General features: G+C 43.9%; 1 protein-coding gene across 1 annotated transcript; it reads left to right on the top strand.

Annotated features, from left to right (window-relative positions):
* Positions 1–1,151: 1,151 nt before the first annotated feature.
* LOC140208377 (uncharacterized) lies at positions 1,152–10,410 on the top strand. The gene is made up of 2 exons (XM_072277021.1): positions 1,152–1,208; positions 6,154–10,410. The coding sequence occupies exon 2, from the start codon at positions 6,553–6,555 to the stop codon at positions 7,687–7,689; it is 1,137 nt and encodes a 378-aa protein (XP_072133122.1). The 5' UTR covers positions 1,152–1,208; positions 6,154–6,552; the 3' UTR covers positions 7,690–10,410.
* The last annotated feature ends 4,533 nt before the right edge of the window (positions 10,411–14,943 follow it).

Below are 14,943 nucleotides of genomic sequence, written 5' to 3' on the forward strand. Positions count from 1 at the left end.
TGTAACCTACTCTCGAAAGAGCCTAGAGTTACCGTCGCACATAGCCCTCTATTTTTCTAAGCTCCACGTACCTATCTATTCTCTTTATAGACTCAATTGCATCCGCCTCCACCACCATCACTGGCAGTGCATTCCATACACCCACCGCTCTTTATGGAAACGCACTCCGTCTGACTTCTGTCTTGCAACTACTTCCAAACACCTTAACAATACGCCATCTAGTGTTAGCCATTTCAGTCCTGGGAACAAGCCTCTGGCTATTCCACGACCAATGCCTCTCATCATTTTATACACCTGTATGAATTCCCTGCATGATTTTCTCCCGTTTGAATCAGATGATGAGCTCACTGTAGCTTTGACATTCCCCAGGGCTCTGGACTAAGGGGGTTAAATTCCTTCTCCGCTGCTCTTTTCAACATTTTGTGTCATTTTCAGTAATTACAAAGACAGCTGGGTTGTTGCAATGCGCCTCTGAAGTCCGACAGCAGACTAGCGAGTGAATCTTCGATGGAGCAGAGTCAGAAACTAGAGTTGGCATCCTGAGTCAGGACTTTGGGGCTCCAGAAAGAAATGGGGCCTATTATTTACAAGGAGGACGAGGAAGTGAATCGGACCAGCAGGATGTGGCTACAAATGAAAGATCAGAAACATATGGAAACCGGTTGACCGAAAAAAATGTGGTTAAATTCTGCAAATTACTGATGGAAATCAACAGAACAGACAGCAAATGTGGAGAGGAATAAATAGGCAACGATTAGGCCGAGCTCCTTCAGAATGTCTAGACTGGGTGCTCTTCTGCTTAGTTGCTGCCTGGACTGCAGAGTTCCTCCAGCATTTTGTGTGTGTGCGTCTCTGTATTTCCAGTACCAGCAGAATCTCTTGTATTTCATATCTACATTTGAAAAGGATTTTACTTTGGCATTAGATACACGTTGATATTGAGTATATTGTTTACGGGAGCCGCTTTCTGCGTTAAAACAGTTGCTGAATATTCTATATACACAAAAAAACTGAGGTGGACATGGAACTAGTGCTTGCAGAAACGATTAATGGCACCGGGATTACCCATAGAGACCTGCGTTATAAATTTCGCCGGAGCGGAAGCATCGATCATATGCGCAGGCGTCAGGGTTGATGACGCCGGCGAATATCACGCATGCGCGCAGTACACAAAGGCCTCGGGGTCACGGCTGCGGGATCGGCTGCAGGTAAGCGATTATCTCGGGTAGTTGCTGTGAGCTCTGGACTCCGTGACCCGCAATCCCGGGACAGTCCTGCTCTCTTCCCTCTCTCTCAGCCCCACCATCCGTACACGGGCCCCGGGGAGCTTCCGGCTGATGAGGGAATGGGAACCGATGGGTCTCTCAGACAGAGCTGAGCTCCAGCTGTCTAAATGCAAGGATCGGGAACTCGGAGAAAGGGAACAAAATCTTTTACATCAGCTGTTGTGAAAATCACCTTTGTTCTGCCTCCAGTCACAAACAAGAGAAAATCTGCAGAGAGGGCACAGTTTTAAGGTGCTTGGAAGTAGGTACGAAGGAGATGTCGGGGTGTTGTGTTCTTTATACGTACCGTGGGTTACTAATAACAAACCATATTCTGCAGAATTGAACTTGTATTTAACAGCAGCAAAACCACGTTTTACACTGCCATGCTTCTCGATCATTCTTCATTTCTGCTCATGTTAGGAACTCTGTCCAGTCACGTCCTGACACGTGATATCACCACAAGGGGTGAGTTTTTTACACAGAGTGGTGAGTGCGTGGAATGGGCTGCCGGCCACTGTGATGAAGCCGGATACAATAGGGTCTTTTAAGAGGCTCATGGATAGGTACATGGTGCGTAGAAAAATAGAGGGCTATGGGGAACTCTAGGTAATTTTTAAAGTAAGTAATGTCTGGCACAGCATTGTGGGCTGAAGGGCCTGTATTGTGCTGTATTGTATTTGTTGTATGAATGGGGAAGTCACTTACCCATGACCTCTGGTTGTCGTCCCGCCCAACATCAGTGGAAAAAGCTGCTTGCATTTACCCTATCTATACCCTCATACCTTTTCAAACTTCCAACAAATCATCAAAGCAATGTATAATATCCTTGTTTATGCTTAGAGCCTTTTTTAGATGTATAAGATGATGAGGGGCATTAATCGTGTGGATAGCCAGAGGTTTTTCCCCAGGGCTGAAATGACTAACACGAGGGGCATAGTTATAAGGTGCTTGGAAATAGGTACCGAGGGGATGTCAGTGGTAAGTTTTTTTACACAGAGATTGATGGGTGTGTGGAATGCACTGCCAGCAGTGGTGGTGGAGGCAGATACAAGAGGGTCTTTTAACAGCCTCTTAGGTAGGTACATGGAGCTTAGAAAAATAGAGATCTATGTGCTAGGGAAATTCCAGGCAGTTTCTAGAGTAAGTTTCATGGTTGGCACAACATTGTGGGCTGAATGGCCTGGAATATGCTGTAGATTTCTATGTTCTATGTTGAACAGCGAAATAACTTTGGCTACCCTACAATCCTCTGATAACTCTCCCATTACTAAGGATGATTTAATTATCTCTGCTAGGGCCCCAACTATTTCTGCACTTGCCTCCCGTAGAGTCCGAGGGAGCACCTTGTCATGCCCCGGAGATTTATCCACCCTAATCTGCCTCAGGATAGCAAACATCTCCTCTTCTTTAATCTGTATAGGGTCCACAACTTTAATGCTGCTTTTCCACACTCTCATTGACACTCTGTCCATCTCCTGAGTAAATGAGATAAAAAAAAATTAAGATCTCACCCATCTGCTTTCGTTCCACACGTGGATTGCCATTTCAGTCTTCCAGAGGACCAACTTTATGCCTTGCAATCCATTTGTTGTTAATCTATTTCTAGAATCCCCGACAATTATCCTTTATCTTTTTTACGAGGGCAATCTCATGCTTTCTTTTAGCCATCCTGATTTATTTCTTATGTTTTCTCTTGAATTTCTTATACTCCATAAGAACCTACCTGCCTATCTTTGTTATCCAACTCCATTTTGTGCTTCACCAGGTTCTCAATATCTCTTGAAAACCAAGAGATACAGTTTCTATCTTTATCTTTTATTCTGACAAGCACATACCCACTTTGTGCTTACAAAATTTTGCTTTGAAGGCCTCAATTTACCAAGCACACCTTTGCCAGAAAGCAGCCTGTCCCAGGCCACAGTTGCCAGATCCTAGTGTCATAATTCCAGGTGTTGATCCGTGCTCTGAACACATCTGCCTTTCCTACGCTACTCCCTGTATTGAAATATACAGGATTGAGCATATCCACTGCACCATGCTCAACTTTTTCATTCCTGTCTTTGTCTGAGGTCTGAACAACAACTGTCTCCACAACGTCTCCAGTATCTGTTCTGTTATTCAGGCTCCCATTCCCCCTGCAACTTTAGTTTAACCCTCCCCCACCCCCACCTCCCACCATGCAGCTCTATCAGCCCTTTGTGCTTCATCTCCCAGATCAATAAAAAGGAGGTGCATACCAGGTACAGGCAGATAGGAACAAATGGGGTACGTATGAAGTACAGGAAATTCAAGTGAACACTTATGAAAGACAAAGAAGGCATGAGGTTGCCCCAGCAGACATGGTGAAGGAGAATCCTCATGGATTTTGCAGATATGTTAAGAGCAAAAAGGATTGCAAGGGGGGAAAAAAAAAATAATCCTATGCAAGATCAGAACAGTAGTTCTGATCTGAGACAAAATAGATGTGGGAGATTTTTTTTTGCATCCGTATTTACACAGGAGATGGACACAGAGTCTATAGAAGTGAGGCAAAGCAGCATCAACTTCATGGACCCTGTACAGATTACAGAGGTGGAGGTGTTTGCTGTCTTAGGGCAAATTAGCGTGGATAAATCCCCAGGGCCTGACAAGTTGTTCCCTGGGACTCTGCGGCAGACAAGTGCAGAAATTGTCGGGGCACGAGGACAGATATTTAAATGATCTTTAGAGACAGGTGAGGTACTGGAGGATTGGAGGACAGCCAATGTTGTTCCGCTGTTCGAGAAAGGCTCTAAAAATAAACTAAGAGATTGTACATTGGTGAGCTTGACATCAGTAGTGGGAAAGTTATTGGAACGCATGTGCAGGAACTGGAGATATGCTGTAAGTATTTGGATAGGTGTGGACTGATTAAGGATAGACATCAGGGCTTTGAGCATGGTAGGTCATGTCTAACCAATCTTGTAGAGTCTCTCGAGGAAGTTATCAGGCAAGGCAGTGGATGTTATCCACATGGACTTTAACAAGGCACTGGACAAAGTCTCATATGGGAGGTTGGTCAAGAAGGTTCAGTCACTCAGCATTCAAGATGAGACAGTGAATTGGATGAGACACTGTCTTTGGGAGAAGCCAGTGTGTGGTAGCAGATGGTTGCCTCTCTGACCGGAGGCCTGTGACTAGTGGTGTGCCACAGGGATCAGTGCTGGATCTGTTATTGTTTGTCATCTATATCAGTAATCTGGATGATCAGCAAATTTGCGGATGACACCAAGATTGGTGGTGCAGTGAACAGTGAGGAAGACTATCATGGCTGCTGTGCGATCTGGACCAACTGGGAAAATGGTTTGAGAAATGGAAAATGGAATTTAATGCAGACCAGTGTGAGGTGTTGCACTTTGGTATGACGTACCAAGGGAGGTCTTTCACAGTGACTGGTAGGGCACTGAGGAGTGTTGTAGAAGAAAGGGATCTGGGAATACAAGTCTTTAATTCACTGATGTTGGGGGAGTCCAGAACCAGAGGCCACAATTTGAGAATAAGGGGTAGGTCATTTAGCATGGAGTTGAGGAAAAACTTTTTCAGCCAGAGAGTTGTGGATCTGTGGAATGCAGTGGAGGCCAATTCTCTGAATGCTTTCAAGAAAGAAAGAGATCTCTTAATGATAGCAGAGTCAAGGGATATGGGGAGAAGGCAGGAACGGGGTACTGATTGTGGATGATCAGCCATGATCACAGTGAATGGCAGTACCGGCTTGAAGGGCCAAATGGCCTACTCCTGCACCTATTGTCTATTGAAAATGGTGTCATGGATGTGACGGAAAGAAAGACTTTGGCCCATTGGCCTTCATAAACCAAAGTACTGACAACAATAGATAGAGGTTATGTTGACTTGTGGAAGACATTGGTGAGGCCTAATTTGGAGTATTGTGTACAGTTTTGGTCACCTACCTACATGAAGGTTGTAAAAGAGGTTGAAAGAGTTCAGAGAAAATTCACAAGGATGTTGCCAGGTCTGGAGGACTTGGGTTATTAGGAAAGATTGAACAGGTAAGGACTTTATTCCTTGGAACATAAAAGATTGAGGGGAGATTTGATGGAGGTATACCACTATTATGAGGGGTATAGATAGGGTAAGTGCAAGCTGGCTTTTATCACTGAGATGGGGTGGGACGACAACCAGAGACCATGGGTTATGGGTAAAAGGTGAAACGTTAAGGGGAACATGAGGGGAAATTTCTTCACACAGACGGTCATCCGGGTGTGGAATGAGCAGCCAGCACAAGTGGTGCATGCGAGCTCAATTTCAACATTTAAGAGGTTTCTATAGGTACCTGGATGGTAGGGGTATGGGAGTGGGTGGTTTAAATAGTTCAGCACAAACCAGATGGTCCAAAGGGCCTGTTTCTGTGTTGTAATTTTCTGTGACTGTGACAAGAACCTGAAATAGTACAAAAATTCATTCCAAGTCCTTTTAACAGCTGTGCAGACCAACCATTCATCTCAGCAGGAATTTTGTATATGGTGTTAAAACTGTGGCACTTTTAAGTTAATAATACATAAAAGAAAATCCCAGATGCATGACAAGAAAGACAACTTGCCTGATACTCTTTCAGTTACTGTGGGGCCAGGCATCCATGCTGCTCATCAATGGAGAGAGTCAAACTGAGCCAAGGAACAAATTGGAGACGGCAGAAATGCCCCATTCTTATAGAGACAGGAAGAGCATCAAGGAATTGATGGCCATTCCAGATACCAGCACTGTGCCCAGTTAGAAGATGATTTCTCTCTCCAACTTGGGTTGAATCTCACTGTAACAGTGTGATACCAGATCAAACCTTGAAAACTCAAGTAATCTCATCTGAAATGTTGCCCTAACCCAGTGATGGATTTTGTAAATCTTTTTACAGGTTAAAAACGAGATGGAATTTAGCTCCTAGGATCTCAAACACAGTTTTGCTGTCTCTGTCCAGATGTTTGAGAAGTGGAGCAAGGGATTCAATCGACCATCCTTCCTGCTCAGACTGTGGGGAGGGATTCACTTGGTCATCTGACTGACTGGCTCGCCCGTCATTTTACACAGGGGAAAGGCCGTTCACCTGCTCAGACAGTGGGAGTGGATTCACTCGGTTATCTCAATTGAAGGTACATCAACAAGTTCACACCAGACAAGTTCATTCATCTGATCTGTGTGTGAGAAGGGATTCAGTCGGTCATCCCACCTGTGGACACACCAGGCAATTCACACTGGGCAGAGGCTGGTCATCTGCTGAATTTGTGGGGAAGGATTCACTTGGTCATCTGACCTAATGGCTCACCAGCGGGTTCACACTGGGGAGAAGCCGTTCACCTGCTCAGTCTGTGGGAAGAGTTACACTAATTCATCCACCCTACAGAGACATCAGCGAGTTCACACTGGGGAGAAGCCATTCACCTGCTCAGTCTGTGGGAAGAGGTTCACTCAGTCATCCAACCTACAGAGTCATCAGCGAGTTCACACTGGGGAGAAGCCGTTCACCTGCTCAGAATGTGGGAAGGGATTTACTCAGTCATCCAACCTGCAGAGTCATCAGCGAGTTCACACTGGGGAGAAGCCGTTTACCTGCTCAGAATGTGGGAAGGGATTCACTAAGTTATGCAGCCTACAGATTCATCAGCGAGTTCACACTGGGGAGAAGCCGTTCACCTGCTCAGTCTGTGGGAAGGGATTCACTAATTCATCTACCCTACAGAGTCATGAGCGAGTTCACACTGGGGAGAAGCCATTCACCTGCTCAGAATGTGGGAAGAGATTCACTCAGTCATCCCACCTACAGAGACACCAGCGAGTTCACACTGGAGAGAAGCCATTCACCTGCTTAGAATGTGGGAAAGGATTCACTCAGTCATCCAGACTGCTGGTACACCAGTCAGTTCACAGTGGGGAGTGGCCGTTCACCTGCTCAGACTGTGGGAAGGGATTCACTTGCTCGTCTAAGCTAATGGCTCACCAGCGAGTTCACACTGGAGAGATGCTGTTCACCTGCTCAGTCTCTGAGAAGAGATTCACTGAGTCATCCAACCTAGTGGCACATCAGCGAGTTCACACTGGGGAGAAGCCGTTCGCCTGCTCAATCTGTGGGAAGAGATTCACTCACCCATCCACCCTACAGAATCATCAGCGAGTTCACACTGGGGAGAAACCATTCACCTGCTCAGTCTGTGGGAAGAGATTCACCCAATCATCCACCCTACAGAATCATCAGCGAGTTCACACTGGGGAGAAGCCGTTCACCTGCTCAGTTTGCGGGAAGAGATTCACTCGGTCATCCCACCTACAGAGTCATCAGCGAGTTCACACCGGGGAGAAGCCGTTCACCAGCTCGCAATGTGGGAAAGGATTCACTCAGTCATCCCACCTACTGGCACACCAGTCAGTTCACAATGGGGAGTGGCCATTGTTATGAATCCCCAGATTTCGTTTGCTGTGGACTGTCATTTTGAGAGAGAGAGGGAAATTAAGAATGGAAATCAGTCTTACTTGCATCTTGCTTACATCGCTCACAGCTTGTTTAGTTTTAACCAAGGACACAGATACTCAGTGAGACGGAGATGAAGGAGGGAAAATGGAAGGTTCAAAACAAGGGAACTAGTGGCCAAGGGTCACTGTTTCGAACTTTCCTCTGCCCACAAAGGTGGGTTAATTATCAATTCAGCGAACATTCGATGTGTGGTTGTCACCTCATTTTATCCATAGGAGTGGATCGGATTTGGGGTCTCCTGTGAAGACCACTTATGTGTTAACCCTTGCCTGGGTGTGGTGTGGAAATTCACTTGAAGACGATATCCCTTGTGACAAGTCACTTTTGGTGATAATTTGTATGTGGATTTGGAATGACGACGGATAAAACCTACAGCGACTGTTCTCTCGTTTTACCACCATGGATGCTGTGGAATTCAACGTTATTACCTTCTCTCGACATTTACCCTGGATTACAAATATCTCTTTCTCCTCAACTATTCTGTGGTTGAACTGAACTTTCATAGTTTACCATCTCAAGACTCCAAGCCTTGTTTCCCCTGAGCTCAATAGTTTGGGAGTTATATTTACCCACATATATACACATAACACTGTTAATTTTTGTTTATCTTGCTTAAGTTACTATATTGTTAGTAGGTACTAATAAAGATAGTGGATTTAACATCAAAAACAGACTCTAGGTGTAGTCTATTGCTGCTGACTCATTTCTAAAGCGTTACGGGGACAAAATTGGGGCCTGCATCCGATATAAGAAAAGATTTGGAGGTGTATTGATTAATTATCGGTTTCATTGGAGAAATCCCTTTTGATTTATTTGTGTGTGGAAAATCAGCAGCAATGGATGTCAATAGATGTCTGGAAGCGCCAACCTCTGAGGCACTGAAGGACACCAGAAGGATTGAGTTGTTGAGTATTACTAAAAGGTTAAAACTTGTGAAGGTGAAATTGACAATGAGGAGGTCACAGATGCAGAGGATAATAGCTGAGTATTATGTATCTGAGGGTGTGTTTAAAGTGGAGGAGTTGGAGGTGTTTCCTGAAAGTAAACCTAGTGAGCTAGAGCTCCCGCACAAGTTAGGAAAAATAAAGATGGAGGCTGTGGACAGGCAGATGCTGATTGAGGCTAGAGAGGCAGATAAACAGAGGAAGCAGAAAGGTAGAGGATGTTCAAACTGAAAAAGATAGAGCAATTGCAGCAAAGGGGTCTAGCGTTAGACTCTGGTGATAAGTTTGAGGCCAGTCAGGAAGTTAAATTGGTACCCCCATTTGACGAGGCAGAGGTTGATAAATACTTCCAGCATTTTGAGAAGGTTGCTCAGGGTTTAAAATGGCCAAAAGAGGGTTGGCCTATTCTCTTACAAAGTGTAACTAAGGGGAAGGCTCAGCAAGCCTATTCTGCTTTGACAGTTGATGAAGCAGCTGATTATGACATAGTGAAACAGGCTGTGCTCAAGGCTTACGAGTTGGTCCCAGAAGCATACAGGCAAAAGTTTAGAAATTGGAGGAAACCTGTGAACCAGACTTATATGGAATTTGCTTATGAGAAGTTTGTGTGTTTTGACCGCTGGTGCACATATAAAAATGTAAATGATGATTTTAACAGCTTGAAAGAGTTGGTTTTAATTGAAGAATTCAAAAGGTGCGTCCCTGGTGACATAAAGATATATTTAGGTGAAAAGGATGCTGCTGCTTTGCAGGAGTCTACTAGATTAACAGATGAGTTTGCTTTAACCCACAAGGTTATGTTTACCCCGAGTAAGAGTTTCCAAAAGAGTAGCAGGGATAACCAGGGTAAACCAGAAATTAAAGCTGGGACTAGTGACAAGAGTAAGGATGAAGGGAAGCAGTTGAAGGAGAAATATTCTGGACTTACTTGTTACTATTGTAAGAAAGCTCATCATATGATGTCTAATAGTTCCATCCTGAAGAAGAAAAAGGAAAAGGAGGCAGTCCCAAATACCTCTGATTTGTATGTTGAAGCACCTATAAACCCACATGGTTCTGAACATTCTGCTGAGGCTCAGTTAAGGACTGAGAGGTCTGACTGAGTTAAAAAGGGATTTGATCATTTTATGTCAGATCGGTTTGTATTAGTAATGGAAGGGTCAACCCCGGTACCAGTGAAAATTCTTCGAGATACTGGGGCTTCTCAATCACTTATATTAGACAGCATTCTAAAGTTTGGTAATGAGACTGACACTGGTGAGGTAAATCTTATTAAAGGCATTGGGGGCAGCATTGTTTCTGTTCCATTGCACAAGGTAACTTTACAGTCAGGGTTTGTTTCGGGACCTGTTAGGATCGGATTATGCTCCAGTTTACCGGTGGAAGATGTTACTTTGCTGTTAGGGAATGACCTGGCAGATGGTAATGTTGTTCCTGCAGTGCAGTTGACAACTAAGCCAACCACTGACGACCCACAGATGGATTTTAACATTTATCGCAGTAACTCGAAGTATGGCTAAAAAGTCTGCCAATGCAGACAGTTCTGTGCAGCATGATTCTGATACCCATGATAGCCAAAATCAGGTTGACCAGGATTCAGGTTATGATGACTTGTAAGGGACCTTTCAGCCTTCATTGTTTCAACAGGATTCAGGTAGTAAGTCTGATGAGAAAGATTTATCCCTGTCTAGGAAGGAGTTTATAGCAGAACAGAACCGAGACCCTGAGATTGAAGCTTTATAAGAAACATCTCTCTCAGATGATGAGATTAAGAAAATGACAGTAGGGTATTATCTCAAGGATGGAGTGTTAATGAGGAAGTGGAGGCCACCTGCTATACCTGTGAGTGAGGAATGGGCAATTGTTCACCAAGTTGTAGTTCCTAAAGTTTAATGGACTGAAATTTTAACTTTGGCCCACAGTATGCCCGTAGGTGGCCATTTTGGCATGAATAAGACTGTAAACAGGATTATGAAAGAATTTTACTGGCCTAATTTGAGGAAAGATGTTGTGACCTTTTGCAGAACCTGTCACACTTGTCAAGTTGTGGGTAAACCTAATCAGGTCACCCCAGTGGCCCCACTCCGGCCTATACCTGCATTCGGTGAACCCTTTTTCAAGTTTTATTAAAGCTAAATATTAAAGCAATATTAAAGCTAAAACTGTGGCAAAGGCTCCTAACAAGTTTTTTAACTTTATTTGGTTTGCCTAAAGAAATCCAGTCTGATCAAGGAAGTAATTTTACATCTGGATTATTCCAGCAAGTAGTTTATGAACTGGGAGCTAAACAAATTACATCGTCTGCGTACCATCCAGAATCACAAGGGGCTTTAGAAAGATTTCATTCTACCCTCAAAACAATGATAAAGACGTACTGTGTTGAAAATGGACAAGACTGGGATGAAGGAATACAACAGGAATTCTGCAGATGCTGGAAATTCAAGCAACACACATCAAAGTTGCTGGTGAACGCAGCAGGCCAGGCAGCATCTGAAGGAATACATTTGCTTTTGTTCACCGTAAAGGCTGATTTATACTTGTGCGTTCGGGATACGCCATATCCTACACCGTAGGCCCGATTTAATTTTTGCGTAGCCCTACGCCATAGTGAGCATGCGTAGTTGTGTCTGCATTGCTCTGCACTTCACCACCAAAATGCAAGTTGGCGGTGGGGTTTCTCTGACACTGTTGAGCTTCTTCGTGAGAGACATGGACAAGGAAATGCATTTCAAATATTTTCAGATGTCGGCAGGTAGATTGGATGATTTGGTTCATTGTCTCCAGGTATTTATTTCGCATCAGTGTACAGACATGGCGGAGAAAAGCAACCAGAAATGCGATGCTACCAAGCGGACCAATCACAGTGGTTGCGGTCTGCGTCACCGCGATGCGTGAGTTACTTTTTTGAGGAGATGCCTGTCACCCTACGGCGTAGGGTACAGCGAGGGTACGGCGTACACTTGATGCATTAGTATAAATCAGGCTTAAAAGAGTCAGTACAGGAGTCACTGGGCTTTAGTCCATTTGAACTTGTATTTGGTCATAGAGTGAGGGGACCTTTGACCTTGTTAAAGGAACAGTGGATTGATGGGGATGTACATGTTAACTTGTTAGACTATGTTTTGAATTTCAAAAATAAACTACACCAAGCCTGTAGTCTAGCCAGACGAATCTTAAAGATTTCTCAAAACAAAATGAAGTGTTGGTTTGATAAGTGGACCAAAACAAAAGAAAATACAAGGTGGGGGATAATGTGCTTGCCTTATCTCCAATGTTGATGGATCCACTTCAAGCGAAATTCAATGGACTGTATGAAATAGTCTCTCAAATTAATGATGTGAATTATGTTATTAAAACACACGACTGACGTAAGCTAACACAGGTGGTACACATCAATATGATAAAGCCTTATTCTGACAAGCAGGTACCATCGGTGAGTGTTGTCAAACATATCAATCTGGCAACCCTAAAACAATTGACTCATCTGAAACTTTTCACAAGCCCAAACATGGTCCCAGTTAGGCTAGTGAACACTGTTGTTCTCGAAAACATTGACAACAAGTTGGCTCATCTGCAGCCAAAGCAACAACAACAGCTGAAGTAATTAATTCTGAAGTTTAAAGATTTATTTCCCGATGTTCCCAAGCAAACCAGGGTCGCAGTACATGACGTAGATATTGGTCAAGCCAAACCGATTAAACAACACCCACATCGCATGAACGTAGAAAAGTGTGAATTGGCTGAGCAAGAAATTGAATATATGCTGAAAATGGTATTATTAGGCCTTCAACATCAGATTGGAGCTCACCCTGCGTTATTGTGCCCAAAGCTGATGGTAGTGTTAGATTTTGCACTGATTATAGGAAGGTAAATGCAGTAACAAAAACAGATGTCTACCCTATCCCTAGGGTGGATGATTGCATCAATACGGTTGGAAAAGGTAATTTCTTACAAAGATTGATCTGTTGAAAGGGTATTGGTGTGTTCCATTGACGGACTGAGGTAGAGAAATTTCTGCATTTGTGACACCTTCTGGGTTGTATGAATACAATGTTTCACCATTTGGAATGAAATATGCTCCAGGAACATTCCAGAGAATGATTGATCCTGTAATTCAAGGGTTAGGACACACAGATGCCTATATTGATGACTTAGTCACAGGGAGTGACACTTGGGAAGAGCATATCTGTGTAGTAGAAAAGCTGTTGGACAGGCTTTCCAGGGTCAGCCTTACAGCTGACTTAGCTAAGAGTGAATTTGGCCATGCCACTATGATCTGTCTTGGCTGTGTTGTAGGTCAAGGCAAGTTGGCTCCTGTGCAGGCAAAATCCAGGCCATTTCTGAAGTTCCTATTCCGACTGTGTGACGAAGGCCGGTCACTGATTACAGATGTTTCATGGCACACTCGGTAAAACACCCAAAGGGTCATCCACACACATTATTCCCTCTGTTATTGTGGTGAGTGCACACGTCACAATAAATCAACAGTCACAATTTTACACTCATCGCCAGCAGTAATAGGTATGAAAAAAAGAAACACACTATGTCACAGTTTTATTATCTCAGGTCAATTTATTCATATTCATCTTTCCAATAAGTATTTTGCCGAAGTGTCATGATAATCTGACGTCTCTCTCCTCCACAGTCACTGGGTCTGAAACAGAGCTGCTGCATAGAGCTGTCTTATATGGAGGCAGCAGCAACCTGCACAGGTGTGCCGATGGTGGAGGATACCATCTTTACCTGGGACAAGGGTTATGTTACCTAATTACTCATCTTGTGGTAAAGTTTTGGGGTTTATACAAGTTATTTAACCGGGAAATGGTGAATCCTATGATGAAGTATATGCGTTTATTGTGAGAACTGGTGGCAGAGTTTCAGATTGTGTGAAATGGAAGATAATTGAGTTAATTAGCTTTTGGTTAGTCTAGGGGGATTGGCTTAGCAGTTATAAGGCTTGGGTTACCAAGGCTTTGGGTTTTTTTTTTGGTTTCATCTGAGGGCGGCTGTTAACCAGACAGGTGACAATAGCAAGCTGAATATATATTTAAAAAAATCTTTTTGTTTTGATGTGGACATCCAAGTTTTTGTTCTTCCACTATTTTTGTAAATAAAAGCACCTCAATCTATTTTTGCCACTCAAGCCATCTTGTTATTTTTCTTAGACAGATGACCCACAGTTTTTGTGACAGACTGGTAAGAAGGCTCTTGGAAGGTTTCTGGGAATGGTTGGATATTATCGTAAATTCAGTAAAAACTTTGCTGATATCGCTGTTCCTCTGACTAATCTCCTGAAGAAGGGTGAAAAGTTTGTTTGGACCGAGCCTTGTCAGGAAGCATTTGATCAATTGAAAGTTATTATTTGGGATTAGGCCAATCAATGTAGTGTCGTCAGCAAATTTAATTAACAGATTGGAGCTCTGGGTGGCGACACAAGTCATGGGTGCAGAGAGTAAAGGAGGGGGCCAAGGAGACAACCCTGTGGGGCATGTGTGCTGAGGGTCGGAGAGACAGAGGTGAGGGAGCCCACTCTTACCACCTGCCGGCGATCTGACAGGAAGTCCAGGATCCAGCTACACAAGGCAGGGTGAAGGCCGAGGTCTCTGAGCTTCTTGTCGATACTTCACGCCTTTGTATGGCTAAAGCTCTGCCCATGACTGCAAGGAACTGCAGAGAACTTTGATCTCATCTGGAAACATCATAGAAAGTAGCCTCCCCTCCATGGACTCTTCCTACACTTCCCCTGCCTCGGGAAAGCAGGCCGTGTACTCAAAGATGCCCACAACTTTGGACATTATTGCCGCAAACCCAATCCCCCATTGGGGAAGACATGGAGAAGCCTTAAAGTGCTTACCACCAGGCTCATGGACAGCTTCCTGTCCGCGGTTGTAAGCCAAATTAATGGTTTCCCGTCCAATCAAATGGACTCGACCTCACAATGTAACTGGACGTGACCCTGCACCATATGTCTATCTGCATTGCACTTTCTCTGCAGCCATAATGCTTTGTTACAGTTATTGTTTTGTCGTATATCAGCTCAATGTATCGTAGTAATGTATTGATCTGTGTGGATGGTAGGTCAGGCAAGATTTTCACTGTAGCTCAGTACGTGATAAGAATAAACAAATTCCCCATTTTAATTGTGCGGAAATATTAGACAGACTGAGCTTCTGCTCTGGAACCAGAGAAGGAAACTTAACTGTTGTCATTTCTGAGGAATGCAAATAAATAGAAA

This window comes from Mobula birostris, chromosome 13 (assembly GCF_030028105.1).
Source record: "Mobula birostris isolate sMobBir1 chromosome 13, sMobBir1.hap1, whole genome shotgun sequence".
In the NCBI taxonomy this organism is placed as follows: domain Eukaryota; kingdom Metazoa; phylum Chordata; class Chondrichthyes; order Myliobatiformes; family Myliobatidae; genus Mobula; species Mobula birostris.

What these genes read in the sequence shown, in the direction of transcription:
- LOC140208377 (XM_072277021.1), top strand. Translation starts at nt 6,553, where the DNA reads ATGGCTCACCAGCGGGTTCACACTGGGGAGAAGCCGTTCACCTGCTCA.